A 19,803-nucleotide genomic window follows, 5' to 3' on the forward strand; every position below is an offset into this window, starting at 1 on the left:
CCCAGCAGCTCCGCTCTTCTCTTTTCCGAAAGGAATTGTGTGCTGGGGACAGGTGCCAGATTGACAGCCATGAAGGCGAACCCCTCCAGAGTGGAATCAGCCTGGGCAGTAGTGGTGCCGGCTCCCCACATGCTGCTTCAATAGCCTCTGTTGGGGGAAACTAACCGTAAGGGTGAGAAGGGAGTTAGGGAAATGTGGCCCGTTCAGTCCTTGGCCTCCATACTGACGCTGCCAGTAAGGGTGCCCACTGAGATCACGGGTGTTTTATGGCAAAAATAAAGCCTAGATCTTCCAAACACTGAGGGCTGCTAGTCGGGGGTCCCCACCAAAACGTCAGTATCCCTGCCCCAAAACCTCTTGTTCTCAAAGCCTAGAAGCATTCTTCCTCTCTAAGCCGCCATCTCTCCATCTCTTTACTGTGCTCCCCAGTCACTGAAATCTACTCCTCTCCTGCTTTCAGACTTTCCTCTCCTCCCTGCACAGGGAACTTGGCATTGCAGGCCTACAGCATTCTCTCTGAAAGGTCCCTCGTGGAGACCAAGCCCTGTCTGGGAAGCCTCTACTGCTTCACACCAGTCGCCTTACCAGTCGCCTTACCATGCTTGTAGATGTGAGAGGTGAAAGGAAGCTAGCTAGGTATCAGCTAGCCCATCTCCAGGGGCTGCAGCAGGTTTGTTCTCGACTGTACAGCTCTAGGTGCATTTTCCGCTCTAGTTTTGGGTGCCTCGAACACACTGCAGCTTCCACCCTTTCCCTTGGGAGACTGTTGCACAGTCTGATCACTCTCACTCTGAGGAGGTTTTTCCTGTTGTTTGTTCTGATTTTCCCCGTCTTAATTTAATACAGTACCCCTAGTTATAGTCAAAGGACCATCCCTAAATAATTCACCTTCCTCCGACTCAAGGAATATTTCCAACACACCTCTGAACAACATACTAATCCATAGAGACCTCCCGACCAACACTACAAAAAGGAGGATTCTAGGTGGACTCCTCCTAAAGGTCGAGACAGCAGACTGGACTTCTACATAGAGTGCTTCCGCCGACGTGCACGGGCTGAAATTGTGAAAAAGCAGCATCACTTGCCCAACAACCTCAGCCGTGCAGAACACAATGCCATCCACAGCCTCAGAAAAAACTCTGACATCATAATCAAAAAGGCTGACAAAGGAGGTGCTGTTGTTATCATGAATAGTTTGGAATATGAACAAGAGGCTGCTCGGCAGCTCTCTGACACCACTTTCTACAAGCCATTACCCTCTGATCCCACTGAGAGTTACCAAAAGAAACTACAGCATGTGCTCAAGAAACTCCCTGAAAAAGCACAAGATCAAATCCGCACAGACACACCCCTGGAACCCTGACCTGGGATATTCTATCTACTACCCAAGATCCATAAACCTGGAAATCCTGGACGCCCCATCATCTCAGGCATTGGCACCCTGACAGCAGGATTGTCTGGCTGAGTAGACTCCCTCCTAAGGCCCTACGCTACCAGCACTCCCAGCTACCTTCTAGATGCCACTGACTTCCTGAGGAAACTACAATCCATCGGTGATCTTCCTGATAACGCCATCCTGGCCACTATGGATGTCGAAGCCTTCTACACCAACATTCCACACAAAGATGGACTACAAGCCATCAAGAACACTATCCCCGATAATGTCACGGCTAACCTGGTGGCTGAACTTTGTGACTTTGTCCTTACCCATAACTATTTTACATTTGAGGACAATGTATACCTTCAAATCAGCGGCATTGCTATGGGTACACACATGGCCCCACAGTATGCCAACATTTTTATGGCTGACTTAGAACAACGCTTCCTCAGCTCTCCTTCCCTAATACCCATACTCTACTTGCGCTATATTGATGATATCTTCATCATCTGGACCCATGGAAAAGAAGCCCTTGAGGAATTCCACCATGATTTCAACAATTTCCATCCCACCATCAACCTCAGCCTGGTCCAGTCCACACAAGAGATCCACTTCCTGGACACTACAGTGCTAATAAATGATGGTCACATAAACACCACCCTATACCGGAAACCTACTGACCGCTATTCCTACCTACATGCCTCCGGCTTTCACCCAGACGACACCACACGATCCATTGTCTACAGCCAAGCTCTACGATACAACTGCATTTGCTCCAACCCCTCGGACATAGACAAACACCTACAAGATCTCTATCAAGCATTCTTACAACTACAGTACCCACCTGCGGAAGTGAAGAAACAGATTGATAGAGCCAGAAGAGTTCCCAGAAGTCACCTACTACAGGACAGGCCTAACAAAGAAAATAACAGAACGCCACTAGCCGTCACCTTCAGCCCCCAACTAAAACCCCTCCAACGCATTATTAAGGATCTACAACCTATCCTGAAGGATGACCCAACACTCTCACAAATCTTGGGAGACAGGCCAGTCCTTGCCTACAGACAGCCCCCCAACCTGAAGCGAATACTCACCAGCAACCACATACCACACAACAGAACCACTAACCCAGGAACCTATCCTTGCAACAAAGCCCGTTGCCAACTGTGCCCACATATCTATTCAGGGGACACCATCACAGGGCCTAATAACATCAGCCACGCTATCAGAGGCTCGTTCACCTGCACATCTACCAATGTGATATATGTCATCATGTGCCAGTAATGCCCCTCTGCCATGTACATTGGTCAAACTGGACAGTCTCTACGTAAAAGAATAAATGGACACAAATCAGATGTCAAGAATTATAACATTCATAAACCAGTCGGAGAACACTTCAGTCTCTCTGGTCACGCGATTACAGACATGAAAGTTGCGATATTACAACAGAAAAACTTCAAAACCAGACTCCAGCGAGAGACTGCTGAATTGGAATTCATTTGCAAATTGGATACAATTAATTTAGGCTTGAATCGAGACTGGGAGTGGCGAAGTCATTATGCAAGGTAACCTATTTCCCCTTGTTTTTTCCTACCTCCCTCCCCCTGCCCTGTTCCTCAGACGTTCTTGTTAAACCCTGGATTTGTGCTGGAAATGGCCTACCTTGATTATCATACACATTGTAAGGAGAGTGATCACTTTAGGTAAGCTATTACCAGCAGGAGAGTGGGGTGGGGGGAGAGAAAACCTTTTGTAGTGTTAAACATCCATTTTTTCATGGTTTATATGTATAAAAATATCTTCTGTATTTTCCACAGTATGCATCCGATGAAGTGAGCTGTAGCTCACGAAAGCTTATGCTCAAATAAATTGGTTAGTCTTTAAGGTGCCACAAGTACTCCTTTTTTTTTTGCGAATACAGACTAACACAGCTGTTACTCTGAAACCTCCTTGGTGCTTGTACTCCTCCGTACCCCAAGAGGGGACCCATAAGAGTCATACAGAGAGTGAATGTCAGCTTCTGGTTCTGTCATGAGGCCTTTGTGTACATGCAGCCTGAAGCAGTAGAGGGCTAGAGGAAGAGCTGAACTCAGGGTTGGTTGGTTGGTTGGGGAGGAAATTCATAGATTCTAAGGCCAGAAGGGACCATTGTGGTCACTTAATCACACCTCCTGAATAACACCAACCATAGGACTGCCCCAAATAATTCCTAAAGCAGATCTTTCAGAAAACATCCATGCTTGACTTAAAAATTGCCAGGGATGGGGGATCTACCACAACCCTTGGTAAATTGTTCCAGTGGTTCATTACTTGCACCTTATTTCCCATCTGAATTTCTCTAGCTTCAACTTCCAGCCAATGGATCATGTTAGACCTTTCTTTCCTAGCCTGAAGAACCCATTATTAAGTATTTGTTTCCCATGTAAATACTAGCAGACTATGATCAAGTCACCCCTTAATTGTCTCTTTGTGAAGCTAAATAGATTGAGCTCCTTAAGTCTATCACTATAAGGCAGGTTTTCTAATCCTTTAATCTTTCTCATGGCTCTTCTCTGAACCCTCTCCAGTTTATCAGCATCCTTCTTGAATTGTGGGCACCAGAACTGAACAAAGTATTATATCAGCGGTCACACCAGTGCCAAATTCAGAAGTGAAATAACCTCTCTGCTCTTACTTGAGATTCCTCTGTTTATGCCTTAGCTCTTTTGTCTACAGTATCACACTGGGAGCTCATGTTCAGCTCATTATCCACCGTGACCTCCAAATCTTTTTCAGAGTCACTGCTTCCCGGGATAGAGTCCTTTATCCTGTAAGTATGGCCTACATTCTTTGTTCCTAGATGTATACATGTACATTTAGCCATACTAAAATGCGTATTTTTTGCTTGCACCCAGTTTGCCAAGCGATCCTGATCTCTGAATCAGTGACTTGTCCTCTTCATTATTTATCACTCCCCGCCTTGGTGTCATCTTCAAACCTTATCAGTGATGATTTTATGTTTTCTACCTGGTCACTCGTAAAAATGTTAAATAGCATAGGACCAAGAATCAATTCCTGTGAAAACCCACCAACTTGATGATGATTCCCCATTTACAATTACGTTTTGAGACCTATCACTTAGCCAGTTTTGAATCCATTTAATGTGTGCTGTATCATTCTAGTTTTTTTAATCAAAATGTTGTGTGGTACCAGGTCAAATGTCTTACAGAAGTCTAAGTACGTTACATCAATACTGTTACCTTTACCAACCAAACTTTTAATCTCATCTCATCAAAAAAAGATATCAAGTTAGTTTGATAGGATCTATTTTCCATAAACCCATGTTGATGTACATTAGGAACATTACTCTCCTTTAATTCTTTATTAATCAAGTCCTGTATCAACCATTCCATTATCTTGCCTTGGATGGATGTCAGGCTGACAGGCCTATAATTGCCTGGGTCATCCCATTTACGCTTTTTAAAAATTGGCACATCATTAGCTTTCTTCCAGTCTTCTAGAACTGCTGCAGTGCTCCAAGACCTATTGAAAATCAACATTAATGGTCCAGTGAGATTCTCAGCTTGCATCCAAGAGTTTTAAAAAAGCTGGCTATCTCAACATGCTGATTTTAAAATGTCTGACTTTAGGAGTTCTGTTTAACGTTCTTCTGAGATACTAGTAGAATGGAAAGAGTTGTCATCACCATATAGTGAGACTGTATCATCTGTTTTTTTCCTCAGATACAGAACAAAAATATTTATTGAACACTTCTACCTTTTCTTCGTTATTATTGATAATTCTACCGTTTAGTAATGGGCCAGTACTGTTGTCAGGATTCTTTTTGTTCCTAATATGTTTTTAAAAATTCCTTTTTATTATCCTTAACTCTGCTGGCCATAGAGTTCTCCTTGGGTTCCTTGGCTTCCCTTATCAACTTTCTACAATTCCTAGCGTCTGAGTTGTATTCTGATATATCAGCTTCCCCTAACTTCCATTTGTTGTTTTTATTGATTTATTTTTTTAATAGCTGCCTTCACTCCCACTATAAACCAGGTCATTTTGTTAACCAGCACAGCCTTCTTCCTCAATTGTGGGATTGTATATAGAGTATAGATGGGAGGGCCTTACGGGGAGGTGTCTGTGGCAGGGGAGCTCTGCTCTGAATGGATCTTGTAAGGTTTGTTGGAGCAGGATTCCTTTCATATGCAACTTACACACCAACCTAATTTAATTGGTGATGTTCGTTGAAAAAACCTAGGAATTTCCCAAACCAAGAACTGTTTTAAAAAAAAAAAGTAGTAGTGGTGGGCAGCAGAGTATGGCCGTGAGGAAAAGGCCGTATCCCTCGTCTGATCAGATATTTGGAAACGTTTTTTAAGGAGGAGGATTTTTGTAAAGAAAGTTTAACATTGTTTTTTGGGTCCAGCCTTAGCTCTTTTCAACCAAGTTTGTTTTGTTTGCGAGTAAATAGTTTGGACGGTTCATTGAGCCAAGCAATCTGATTAGCTGACCAGACTTTAGTGCTGCTTAATGCTGCATTGTCTTGCTGAGTCCTTTGCTTTCCTGCTAGCCCGGACTGACACCTGGATTTTTCTGGTCTGTTGGCAGAGAAAGTATATTTGCAAGAATTCAATCTTACAGAAAACAAGAGGAAAAACACAGACTCTTAAGTGTTTTAAGTAGAGAAAATGGAAGAAAGAAAATCAAACTTGGCCAAGTGTGTGATTTATGATCGGACAGACTAAAATCTCAGGTCGCTAGTGAAGTTATTACTGTTGAGTAGTCTGTGGATTTAATGGGGAAAGCCCAGACACAATCATTGCCTAACTCTCAAGGAATCAAATCTTTTCCTAGAGCAAGGCTTGGGCTCTGACTATTGTTAACACAGACTATGAGATTCTGCTTTTGAACCTCTCACAGCTATTGGTAGCTGATCTTTGACAGCTGCTACACTGTTTTTAAACATATATTTTTGTAGTGTTCCTCTACCACCTTTTTTCATTTAAAATTATATTTCTCTCCCCCCCCCCCCCCCCCCCCCCCGCCATCCTCCCCCAAACAGGAGTGGGGGAAAGGCAACCCTCAACCTTGTGTAGTCAAGGTTATGGCGATAAATTCTGTTGCATTGTCACTTCTATTCGGAGTAAATTGGCTGGCCGCTTTCGGGCTGAAGGGAAGATAATTTGCTGTAGTATTTCAAATGGATTAGAAATGGATTTGAAGGGAAAGTTCATGCCTCCCATTACAAAGGCTAGAAAGAAGACTATCTTAAGGCACTGTTCCCTCTCTGGCCTTCATTATCCACGCTTAATACCTTTCCTATTTTCCAGCGTTAATGAAATTTCCTGCCGGAGAAGGCCTGCTGGACGGATGGGAAAAGTCTTTAGATCTGAGGGCTTGTGTTGTAGAAAAGGAATTACAAGCCCCTCATGTTGAGGGCCGGTGTATTCTTCAGGTCCTTGGCCCAGCTATTATCTCATTAATTTTATCCTCTCTTCTCAATACAGTTAGTTTCTAAAGGCCATCCTTTCCATTAGGGTAACAATTGAGTAGAGTGCTGTGACACTGCTGCGAATTAAAAGCTACACGCTGTTTTTAGAGGCACCCTGCCCTTCTTTAGATGTGTCCTCCTTCCTTCACGCCCCCGCTCACCCCATGCTGCCCCTGTCTCTGCCTTTTGCTCAGACTTTTAGCCGGTGTGGCAAATGTCACTTTAAGCAGGTGGAGGAGAGACAAGCTGAATATTACTGCCAGAGTTAGATACCCATTTGGAAGACCAATGAATCCAGCTTAAATCTGTAGAGCCTACTTTAGGAAGGGAAGACGGCTTTTATAAAGGCATGATTGGGACAATTAAGTTCTAGGCAACGCCCTCTTCCTTCTATATGGGAATGGCTTATATGTGCTCAGCAAATTCACATAATTATTCTCTCTCTTCTCTGGTGCATGGCGCATAATGGATCTTTTCCAGTCAATTTCTGGATATCTTATGCCACCTGAAAATAAGATAGCTGGGACCAGAGCTGAGCATAGGTAGGCAGTGTCTGAGTTTCCCATTCCAATCTCTCACAGCGAGATTCAGGCCTCCTTGCAGATGAACCTGTGATCTTGGACAGCCCTCTGCTTAAGAAAAGACCTGATGGTGTAAAATTCTGTTGCAGACATGTGTCCACTAGAGACTAGATTGAATCCTCCAGACTCATTTGACCGGTACCCCAAGCCAAATGGAAACCTAGGATTCCTGAAGGTGAAAGGCGAAGGAATTAACCTCCTTGTGCAGCGTGAAATGCAGAAATTTAAAATAACTCCTGACATCTTTAGTGTAACCATAGGTTATCAGGGTTCCCATGCCTAGTACTCTATGTACAGTAAGGTGAATTCAGGCAGAGAATGTATTCAGTCTTCTGCTCTCCCACCCCCATCTCCATGTACAGTAGGTATTCTGTAGCATTCCCTGCACCAGTCTGGACTGTATCTTTTGCAAGCAGGGTGAAGACTGATAATAAAACTGCTGAAGCAGTAATGTAACTTCCTGGCGCCTTTCCCTCAGTCTTTCTGTCTCCAGCGGGGGAAACAGCTCTAAAGGTTATTGGAGCAGATTACAACTCCATTTAGGAGTTTTTCCCCCCATTAACTTTGACTTTTCTAGAAATAAACATTTTTCAGGTCGTAAGCCCTAGCTGGTAGGTGACCCGGTCTTCCTAGGGTCCTGGGGCTGTGGGCATAGGGGAGAGGTGGAAGCCGTGTTCAGAGAAGTCACTATTCAGAGTCTTCCTGGCACAGAGAGAATGGGAACAAAGGCAGAGATGATTCCATCAGTCACCGCTGTGGCACAAAGCTTCCCTGCACCAACAACACTGTCATGCCCTCAGGTTAGACTTTGACTGTGTGTATGTTGTCCCCACAATCTTCAGATGTGTGTCACCCACGTTGGTAGCACAATCTGTGGGTATGCAAACACAGCATGTACGTGTGTGTGTGTGTGTGTGTGTTCGGAGTGCTGCTGAGATTTCACTGCTAGGCACTTGGGAGGACCATGTTATATTCTGAAATGGAGGAGCTAAGATTGCAGTATAAAGGCCTCTCTGTCTGGCCTATCTGTTACTATGCCACTCCCACCCCACTCTAAGTGCAGCTCTGAGTCTCTAATCTCAGAAGAAAGATAAAGATTCCTGTAGCACTTTGAAATATTATTTGGTCCATTGGCTACGAAGTTTTAGTCAATTCCAGGATGTCTCAACCCCAGCAGAATCAGACATGCCCAGCTACCAGTCCCAGAGATTTTCTCCTAGCTGAATTTGAATGGGCCCCACACTTAGGCCTCAGTCCCACAAGGGGAACAATGCAAGCGCATGGTCTGCCTGTGTAGTTCTCCTTAAACATACCGAGCCTTCATCCTTTCAAATTTGTTCAATTTTTTCCCAAGATTCCAGCAATCTGGCTAGTGGTTCTGAAGGCAGAACGAGGAACAGTGCTGTTATCCTGTTCTGGGACGTCTCATGTGATGCGTGATTGTCTTTGGCCTGGTGTTCTCTTCAGAAGCCCTCCAGATGTCATTGTGGTGGAACATCTCCAGCTGGGGGAAGACACCTTAGATGGCCTGTCAGTGGTTCCGAAGCTTACATTCCAACCTCTGCCTGCTAGTTAAGAAGGGCAAACCACACTGAGGAACTCTCCAAACTGTGACACTATCCACAGCATTTAAGTAGGGTTGTTGCTCCCCAGATGCTAGCCTGGTTCCCTCGGACGTTCTGGGTGCTGACTACTGCTTTCTCTTTATAAAGAATTAAATATTTATAAACTGCAGTGGTTGCTATGAAAGAGTTAGTATTTGCCAGCAGGTACTGTGCAGTTTATTCTCTGCTCAGATACAAGGGAAACCTGTGCTGTTTTTCATGGAGTGGTAACTATTGGGCAAATGGTGTCTCTTGAACAGGGACCATAGTAGTTTGTAAACATTTAATAGCTTGTAACTCTGTGATAAAGAGAGAATCATTGTCCAGAATAGTCAGGGAAGCTGCTGGAACTCTGGGAGCAACAACTGGGCTTGGACTCGTTAGTAGCATGGTTTGAACTGCATTGAGCGCAAGCCCTTCGGTCTGCACAGGCCCTAAAACTGTCACTTAACCCAGCTTTAAATGAGCTCCACTTAAACGGAGCTTAGCCAGCCTGTGTGAATAGGGCCAAGTAGGGGACCGAAATCATGCTCTTGTCACTGAGACTGCATTTATTCTAGAGAATTGAACTGATGGGCTAAAAGTGCTTTAAACACAAACGGATCGCTGTGTGCACATTACCATGCAGACGGAAGTGCTGCAGCTCTTGGCTTTGTGTTTAGGATGTTTATCTTCCAAATACAGATGAGGTATAAACACTTCTTTTTTTCCTGACTTGAATGAATGTTTTGGGGGTAAAAGGATTTTACTCCCAGTGTAGCCAGGACTCTGTTCCCCTGTAGTTCTCTCTGACTCACCCATTTTGTACTGTGTGTAAGTGGATGTTAGTTTTTTAGACACCAAGCAGTGTACAGCACAGTTCAGTGATCGCTGATCTGCTAAATTAACTAAGTTACTTGTCAGAAAAGAAAGACGGGGGCCACCGAGATTAATACGCTTTCAGCATTCAGTTCCAACTCGCAGGAAGTGGCTTGGCTTATGTACATTTTTTTCAATGAGAATTACCTAGTGTCTTGACAGGGACAGCTTTCACTTCAGCAGTTTGCATACACACAATTTGCTGCTAACACAGGAGGAGAAAAATAAGCGTTCCTTTAAGCAAGCTTCTCTTAGTGTGCTTTGCAACATGATAGATGTAAGATATTAACACAGCAGCGTCTGTATGCCCTGAGCACTGCATCAGCTTCACTGAATTCCGTGCATCTCTGCTGGCAAGCCGGAGATGGAAATTTAAATGAGCATGTGGGGTTTTTTCTCCTACCAGAGACTAAAAGAAAATATTGGAAGTTCCTGTATCGGAGTAATTTTGTAATAGCCAGGCCTTGTGTCTCGATCAGTGATGTTTTATAGGCATTCTTCGATGTTTTATATGTAGAAATCGAAGTAAATAAATCCCATATCGCTAACCATTCCCACCATGCTGCTTGTATATAGGGATTATGGATACATCCCTGTCTCTCTGAGCAAGCAAATACTCTGTTTCTAACAACATACAGTCACAGAATTCCTTTTATAGTGTCAAGTATGTGTAGTTCTTAGTTTCTTGTAGGCAGATCTCTTGGGTGGAATTTTCTTGTAAGGATCTTTGCTATTATACCTGACTTCCAATTAAATTGTGGGAAAGCAGCTTAAGTACTTTCAAACAATATTTGCTCACTTGAAGATTCCTATATTTGATTAGTTTTTACACTTGAGTTTGGTTTTAGTTCAGGTGGAAGTAACGCCAAGTTCTGTTAAAAAGCTGTTTGTCTGTAATGGTTAGTTTTAATCACAGCTGTAGCATATTACAACTATCACGGCTAGTGAAACTATGCAGCATTTACCTTTTACCTAGCATACTTTATTTAAAGGAAACTAACTGCACCAATCACCTTAGGGTGGATAGCTTTAATGAGGCCTTTTCCAGGCATGCTTTCCAAAGAAGGGTTTACGGAGTCTCTGTATTTAGAACAATACTGAATGCAGGTGTCTGTATTAAGGATCTTCCTAGTAAAACCCTGCAATCTAATGCAAATAGAAGCAAAGAGCCCTCAAAGTACAACAGAGTAATTGACACGTTAAGTACAGGCCTGTCTATGCAAGCCATTGTGTAGCTCTGAAAGAGGCTTGTGCTCTTTGAAGGTGTGTGTTTTTATAGGTACATGAGAGATGCTTTGAGCATCTGTTGTGCTTTTCATAGAAGGATCTCAAAGCGCTTTACAAGCATTACAACATTTAAGCCACTCAGCCTTCTTGTTGGTACAGATGAGGGAAACTGAGGCACAGAGTTTAAATGATGTCTGCAAGGTCACATAGTTTGGGGCAGGAACGGGAACAGACCCTACATACTCCTTTCAATCCTTTAGCCCCCAAATCACCCTTCCCCTGTAAATTCAAACCTTCACTTTAGCTTTGAGTTTCCAGTGCCCCACGCAGAAGGTGTGTGACTTCAAAGAACCTGTGGTTTTGCAGTGAGGAAGTTAGTACACAAGCTACAAATGCCGTACAAATAGTATCTGGCTCTGAACTCATTTCATTTTGTGCAACATGGTTATCTTTAATATTTCCTGGATGTGGAAAGTAGGCAGCGAAAGTGGAGATGTAATGGAGATGCCATGACTCAAAATGTGTGTTGTTTTTTTTTATTCTGAGCCCCTGCAGTCTATAAATGAATACAAATCTGTCAGAGGCTGTGGTCCACAGCTCAAGACTAATGCAAAATGGGAACGTAAGAATGACTAGCATGTAGACCCACTTGACAATGCGTCTCTCCAGGTTAAAATATGGAGCTGTTCGAGTGAAGGATAGTGGAGGGGTGTAATTCAGGTGGTCTCTCTTGCCCAGGGAGTGTTGATAATGCTTTATGATTATGGAAACTTTTTATTGTGTGTTTAGCATAATGTACGATTTGTGTTAACGTAATAAGGTGTCCACCACTAAGGTATCAGGGTCCATTCTTAATGTATGTACACTAGAACTCAGTGCATCCTCTCACAGCATCTAGTTCAGTTCCCTTAGACCAGACCGAGGAGCTAACCAGCCGGGAGACTAATTTCCAAGGGGTGCTAATACTCATAATTTTGCTAGGGCCCACACAAATAGATGTGCCTTGAAGATCAATCTCTGGCTCTGATATGTCTGTGCTGTGAGTGAATTCGACAGCTGAAGCCCCACCGCTGGGAGGCCTTTACCGCAGGTCCTTGGAATTCCACTCTGGGAACCAACCAACAAAGCCTGGGGTATTTACCCCTGCAATGATGGGATTCAGGGGGAGGAGAGGTGGTGCCTGAGACAGGCACTATGTGCCTTTTAGAGGCTGATCAAGGTCTTGAATTACACCAGGAAGCGCATGGGATTAACATGCGATTAATATGCTGTGTCCTGTCTCCCCTGCCTAAAAGGAGGGTAGGTCCATCCTGCACTGGCTGACGCTTCCAAATGGCCCACCAGGAGAGTGCTACCTAGCACACGTTGCAGTGTAGTGTAGCTTGGAGATGAGGTTCACTCCTGCCAGGCCTTATGAATTTAAGGCTCTGCGTGGATCTCCTTGTGATGTCAGAGAGGTTTCCTGAGAACCAAACATTATGCACACCAAGCACCTCTGATCTCTAAAGAATCCTGTTTTCCACAGACCAGTGGAACTCGATCTCTCTAGAGAGAAAACTACTTTCACCGTGATTTTTGGTTTGGATGAGCCAAGAAAACAGGTTGGAACCAAGCTGACAAACCTCTGAAATGCAGAAGATAGGGGTTGTTTCCCATCTGCAGGCTGGTCACTAGGCCGTGACGTAGCATAGTCAGGCTTATTATAGGGGGTACTTAAATCGCCCCCTTTACCAACGTAATGGAGTGCCTCATCATCTTACTGCATCTATCTTCACAACACCACTGTAGGGTGGGGAAGCGCATTTATCCCCATTTTACACACAGGGAACTGAGGCAAAAAATGATTGTGACTTGTCCAAGGTCACATAGCAAGTCTGTGGTAGAGCAGGGTCTTGAACCCAGCTTTCCCAACTCTCAGGCTACTGCTCTGACCACTGGGCCGCTGTCCTCACTACGTCACAGATTTGCACATTAGGACGGCAGAGGTGAGAGGCTCCATGGAGAGAATGCAGGAGGAAATCAGGTGCAACTCTCTTTCATTCTGCATTGCGATCCAGTCCACGCACATCTGTCTGTTCAGTTAGAGATCCCACCACTGGGCTTGTGCTGTTTGTAGCCCCATTAGAAATGCTAACTTCACTGTACAAGAATGACAGGGAAGTTTCTTTCTCCATTTCATGTGAGTCCCCTTGCTATAAACACAGATTTTTAGATCTTTAATAAGGTGCACAAGTCCCAAAGGCACATTGACGGGCTTGCCAAAGAATCCGATTGCAGAATACCGCAGCATAACCATTCATTCTAAGGTTTCTCCTGCCCTGCATCTGTGGAAACTCGCAAGCAGATATGTACGGTTGGTAGCCAATGGCAACAGCCATATTAAATGAATAGACTGTCAAACTAAGCACTAATAAATGTAACTATTACATTTTACAATTCTCTCTTTCTTTGCAGCACATCTTCATTTAAAGGTAATGCTCCCAGGGTTTGCGTTCTGCTGATGGGATGCCAGGCCTTAATTTACAGATATTCTTCAGTAATGCGTGGTTTATGTACGTTCTGTTAATAGCATTATGAGCATAAATTGTACTAATACAAAATTAGAGCTGTAATTTGCATAAACAAATTACTGTGTGGATTAGTGGTAAATGGTTAAGAGGACTTGATATTTGAGTGGATTTGATTTGGCCACAACAGCTCTGTATGCATAACAGATATGTACAAAAATGAGGCACACGGCTTTACACAGATTGAAGGCAAGCTGCCATTACATAGGAAAAGTCAGTCTGTCAACTGGAAGGGTTTCCTGCAGTGAATGAGCACATGGAGGGTAGAGTTGGTACTAAGGTGTTAGTTTACAGCCTTTATCAGCTGCTGTTCATCTCATGCAGCTGTCAACAGGCCCTAGATTAATCATATTCCAGTGTCCTAAAAGCACCAGGGCCATGTGATTGTGCTACACCTTTGTCCCATTGACTGCTGGGAAGTAAGGGGTATCACTCCATTCTCATCCCTCCCACAAGAACCACATGTAAGGCCCTAAAGAGGTACTGAAGGGCCACAGTTTGTGGATCACTTTCCTACAGCTTTAGGGCTCCAGTAAGTTTGGGTAGACTCTGTTCAGCTGCAGTAGTGGGGCACAGTCCGGATGGTGTTTGTCCCACCTGACTGTGGATTTCCAGGCCTACGGCTGTTGCTAGCTACTTTTGATTGCAGATGGGTCTTGGGCTGCCAGCCCCGTCTGGGCTGCCCCAACCTTCCATCTGGCTAGGAAGGACATCCTTTCTTGGGGAGATTCTGCAGAGAGGGCATCCTCTCCGGCATTGGTGCAAAAAGGGGGCTCCTCAGAGAGAGCCAACTTGTGGCTTTAAATGAACCATTGAGCTTGGTTTTCCTGCCCTTGGCAGCTATGGATCTTCCATGAGCCAGGGCTAGGGACAGGATGTTCCAAACCACTGGGCAGCCGAGTGCTCCTGTGCCCAGTTTCACTGGGATGGCTGTGTCCACATGTATGTATTTTGGTAGCAGTAAAGTCGGCTCTATATTTAGAAGGCACACAGAAACCTCCTTGTGCTATATGCTGTCATGCACTAATAGCCATGTATACAGCCCAGGTTTTAGCTGTTCTTTGGGTTCAGCGTTGGAGGTCCACGGTATCGGTCAGCAATATTTAGGGCTAGTGAGCAGGGCTGGGTCAACCAAAGCCAGGGTGCCCTGGGAAGTCATTTGATGTCCCCTAGCCCCCCTCAGCCAGCTTCAAGACCCAGAGTTCTCCTCCCAGCAGCACTTCCCCAACCTTCTATTCCACCTTGGGGAGGACGGGGCTGCTCAGGCCTGTAGGGAAGAGGGAATGAAGGTGTACTGTGTCCTGAGCTGAGGAGCAGAAGGGCCTTAAAAGAAGTAGTCAATAGATGTTAAACAAGAGGAGTGGGGGAATCTATGATTTTCCTCCAGCTTGGGCTGTGAAACAGCAGGAGAAGAGAGCCCCTGATTCCTTTAGTTACTTAGAGCTCTCCATCATTATGGTAGTACGGAGCATGAGCAGGAAGGATCCAGCTCGCACAGCAAGTGGCCGTAGGTGGGGCTGGATCCTGTCCCCAGAAGACTCCCTGCATTGGTAGGTTTGTCCATGAAGTCTGAAGCAAAGTGAAGCTTCACTGGATAGCTTTATGGATGCAAAGCTCACCTCTTCTCCCATTTGTGGCATTTCATTGTCTTTGCAGATCTCTGGTATTAAACCAAATGCGCCAGTCAACCCTAGGCGGCAAATCCCAGCAGCTGCAACAGAGTTGGAGGAACAAAGGCTTTTGCTATATAGGAGGCGTGATGTACAGGGTATCAGCAAATAAACTGTCCAAAACCTCCAGCTCCCCGGTCAGGGGTGGCGACCTGAGTCACAAGCTCCACAGTAGAACAGGTAGGTGATGACAATGCCTCTGTGTTCTGTGCTGAGCATTTGCGTGTGTGTGTGTGAATTCCCGGTGAGACAAACTGAGCAACATATGTCCGCATTTACATCTCTCCAACTCCATCGTGTGGCACGTTACACTTCGCTTTTGTCCCCTGCTTGCTCATGAAGGGTCCCAGCCACCAAGGGGCCAGTAAAAACCAGAAATCAAAGTGGGAGAGAAGCAAACTAATGCAGCCACGCAGGCCACGGATACTGTGTCCTTTAGTCTGACTGGATGAGAAATATGTATGTTCTTGAACAGGGCTATGAGATGGTAAAAGCAAGGTGAAGCTTATGGAGACGTAACACCCCACTGTATTAAAGCTCGCCAGCCCAGCAGTGTTCCTGCAGCTGCTGCTTCTCCCCAGACACTCTTTCTGCTACTCTGTGAGACTATTTTAACTCTTCCCAAACACAGCAAAACCCTGCAGGAGTATGTGCCTGAACTATCGTTGCCACCCTCCCATAGCCTGCTTGACAGCCCTACCCATAGCTGCTTTACCAGACAAAGGGAAGACTGCCTGAACTCGGGTGAGATCCTGTCATTCTCCTAAACACCAGAGTTGCCGAGATACTACTCTGATGGGCACCCTATAGCTACCTAAGATAGTGCTGCCTGTAAATGGCTCATCCAGTTCAAAGGCATCTGTTGGGTTCACCAAATTAAACTTAATACTGAGGTAAGTAGATCAGCAGTGACTGTTAACTGCTTCTAGAGATATTTGTCCCAATAACATTGGTTTCACGTCTTCATCACTTTTGTTATAGAAGTGTCAGCTGTTGGTTACTGCTGGAGGTAAAATGACAAACCTAGATTGACCAGTATCCTAGTCTAGAATGGCCTGTGTGCCTATCCCAGTTGTATTTGACAGCTAGTCTTATGTACTTCTCTTAAGCAATCCAGGGCTTGAGGACCTGTTGTGCATTTTCCTCCATTTCTGTCTGTGCTCAGCAGGTGTTCGTTCTCTAACCACTGTCATAAAGAACAACAGGGATAATCTGGCTGTCTCTCTCGAGTATTTATGTGGCCCCATCACTGTAATAGCTGAGCCGCTCGCAGTCTATAATATATTTATCTTCACAACCTCACTGAGGTGTTGTGAAGTTCCCTTCTCATTGTACAGGCAGGGAACTGAGGCACAGAGACACTAAGGCTATGTCTACACTGGCGCTTTTGTCAGTTGGGGGTGTGAAAAAACACACAGCCCCGAACGACATAAGTTTCACCGACAAAAACACTGGTGTGGACAGCGCTATGTCGGCGGGAGATGCTCTCCTGCCTACATAGTTACTGCCGCTCATTGGAGGTGGTTGAATTATGCCGATGGGCGAGCGGCTGCACGGTAGACCTTACAGTGGCACAGCCAAGTCCAAAGCTAGTGCCCTAACTGCTGGATCATTCTGCCTTTCTAATTATAATAAAGCTCAGCTAAGTCAAGTGGTTGGTATGTAGCATTTTTTGGTGGGAGAGGGTTGAGTTTTGGAGAGATGGAGGGTGGATGTGTAAATTAACGTTACTGTACTTGGATCTGACTTGGTCCCCCCACTACTGAAGGGATATGGACAAATTGGAGAGAGTCCAGCAGAGGGCAACGAAAATGATTAGGGTGCTGGGGCACATGACTTATGAGGAGAGGCTGAGGGAACTGGGGTTATTTAGTCTGCGGAAGAGAAGAATGAGGGGGGATTTGATAGCAGCCTTCAACTATCTGAAAGGAGGTTCCAAAGAGGATGGAGCTCAGGTGTTCTCAGTGGTGGCAGATGACAGAACAAGGAGCAATGGTCTCAAGTTGCCGTGGGGGAGGTCTAGGTTGGATATTAGGAAACACTATTTCCCTAGGAGGGTGGTGAAGCAGTGGAATGCGTTCCCTAGGGAGGTGGTGGAATCTCCATCCTTAGAGGTTTTTAAGGCCTAGCTTAACAAAGCCCTGGCTGGGATGATTTAGTTGGTGTTGGTCCTGCTTTGAGGAGGGGGTTGGAGTAGATGACCTCCCGAGGTCTCTTCCAACCCTAATAGTCTATGATTCTATGACTTGATACAAAGGTGAGGGTTTAATTTTAAATATAATTTAAAACACTGGGAGATTGACAGGTTAAAAAGAGAGCTCAGGACATGTGAAAGACGATATAGTAAGCTTATTTGAAAGGCCTAGGCTACTGAGGGGAAGGACATCTCAACTGTCCAGATGCTGACTGGGATAACTAGAGTGGAATCAGTTAAAGGGGAAACGTTCCCAGACGATCGTATACAGTTCTGTTGCCTCGCATATTTGGGGGAACATCCCATCATTTTAGGAGGGTTTTTCCTCTCCCCTCTCTTGATCAATGGAAATAACCGAGGTATGATAAACAAGCTAGAAGTTGGTGAGCACCTGGGGCCTGCTGATTACAGTGTAAACAGAACTGAAATGCTTCTCTCACTGTATCTGAAAGTGGCATTTCGGCAGTGTGCCCACAACCCCCGACTTCACAGAAGTGCAGGATGAGGTGAAGGAAAATCTTTGGAATCGATTATTGTCCAAATTAACTCAGGAAAAAAATCAATCTACATCTAATTTCCCTCTTTTCCCCCCTTGAAAACAACCCAAAAGAGAGCAAAAGCCCAAGGCAAATGAAATATTTAAAAGGGACGCTGGCAGCCAGTGCGGTTAAACAAACCCATAAAGAACAGGATTAGAGAGTGAGTGAGAGAGAGAGCCTTGAATAGGCACAAAAATCCTGTCAGCAGAAGAACTGAGCAGCCTCTGAAAGTTTTTAAAAATGGGCAGAAATTAAGAGCAAATGGCAATATCTCAACAAAGAATAAACACCCTCCCCCACTTCCCCCAGCTTACATGCAGATGGTAAATGTGCGAGAGAGAAAATTGAGAGTGGGAAATTAGGGATAGGCTAGAAAAGTAACCACGGCGATGAGAAATGCTTACGGCCATATCATCTCCGTAGGTGAAGAGGGTGGAGATTTAGCTTAAACCAGGGATTAGCTTCCCAGGCCATGCCGATGGGAAATGAAGAAGTGTGCAGATAATGCCAGAGATGATGATATTGAGGAGGTCAGAGGGGTGGAAAGTTGATGAAGCATCGTTTCCAGGTAATCTGCCTTCTGAGAGCATTAAAAGAAGTCTGGCCAGCAGTTTGGGAAGGAAGCTTTAGCTGGCATTTTCACAACTTAGTCCTGTTCAGGACGGAGACCCACCCTGTGGCTGGCTACGCAGGCAGGTACTATACAGTGTCTTCCCTGTTGCTGTCTCTGCACCCACATGCACAGGTTCTTGTTTGTTTTAAAAGCATTTGATCCCACCTGTAAACTGTTGACCCATCGCTTTGCTACTGTGTGTGGGAAAAGGTATGGGGGAACTTCGCAAAGGGGAAAGCAGGTGGGCCAAACCACAGAGCGAGCCAGGTTAGCCGGCAAGGGTTGATACGAAGATTTTTGACATTTAGGGGATGTATTTTCTAAAATGCCAAATGGCTAAATCCCTTAATTCCCATTGACTTTCAATAGGAATTGGGAACCTAACTCTAAGTAGTTTAGAAAATCCCAGTCTCGAGCCCTGGCTTATGGTGGGAGATACCTAGATGCTTGGTTTTTAGTAGTGGTAGAAAGTATAATTCTAGGCAGCAGGGGGCAGTTAGTTTGTTGGATTATAAAGTGGCAGAAGGGCTGGAAACAGGAATACACTAAACTGGTACGTTCCATATGGAAGGAGGTTACCAGTGTTAGAGTAAAAGCTCTGCTCTGTTGTTGACCTGCTTGGAGATGGCTCCTGTGTATCTCTGAGGTTTGTGAGAGAGATGGAAGTAGGTGCAGTCGTAGCACCTACCACAGATACTCAGCACTTTGCGGTGGTGGCCCACAGTGGAGTCAGCTAAGCTTCCAAGGCCGCTTCTAATGTCGGCTTGAAGGGAAGGGCTGATTCAAAGCTGGGGGTGATTACTGTATTGGGGAAGTCCATCTGCCAGTTGGACCTGTCCTTTCTGCGATCCCAAATGAGCATGCAGTACAATAACAGCTGTGATGGGGAAAGGGAGCCCCAGCGAGCTGGAGGAGATCCTGGGCCAACGTTCTGTCTGGCTGACGGTGACTGTCCCTTAGTCTAGGTCCAGAATTCAGCCTGCCACAAAGGTCTGTGAAGAAGTGGTTTTCAAATTCTAAATACGTTCTTTTTAAGGCAGCCATCAAATGAAAGCAAAAAAAGTAATAATGTTCCATGGCCCCTCAATGAGAGTGGCTA

The 19,803-nt window shown here is 45.0% G+C and overlaps 1 protein-coding gene across 5 annotated transcripts in view; it reads left to right on the forward strand.

Moving 5' to 3' along the window:
• ZC3H3 (zinc finger CCCH-type containing 3) overlaps positions 1 to 19,803 on the forward strand; it is a 340,425-nt gene that overhangs the window by 187,249 nt on the left and 133,373 nt on the right. For all 5 annotated transcript variants that reach the window (XR_006288332.1, XM_043538977.1, XM_043538978.1 and 2 more), the window contains one exon: positions 15,345 to 15,538. Coding sequence is in view for 4 of the 5 variants with exons in the window: in XM_043538977.1 (XP_043394912.1) it covers positions 15,345 to 15,538 (194 nt within the window). In the remaining variant the exon portion in view is untranslated. The remainder of the gene's footprint in view (positions 1 to 15,344; positions 15,539 to 19,803) is intronic.

Source organism: Chelonia mydas, chromosome 2 (genome assembly GCF_015237465.2).
Source record: "Chelonia mydas isolate rCheMyd1 chromosome 2, rCheMyd1.pri.v2, whole genome shotgun sequence".
NCBI lineage: Eukaryota > Metazoa > Chordata > Testudines > Cheloniidae > Chelonia > Chelonia mydas.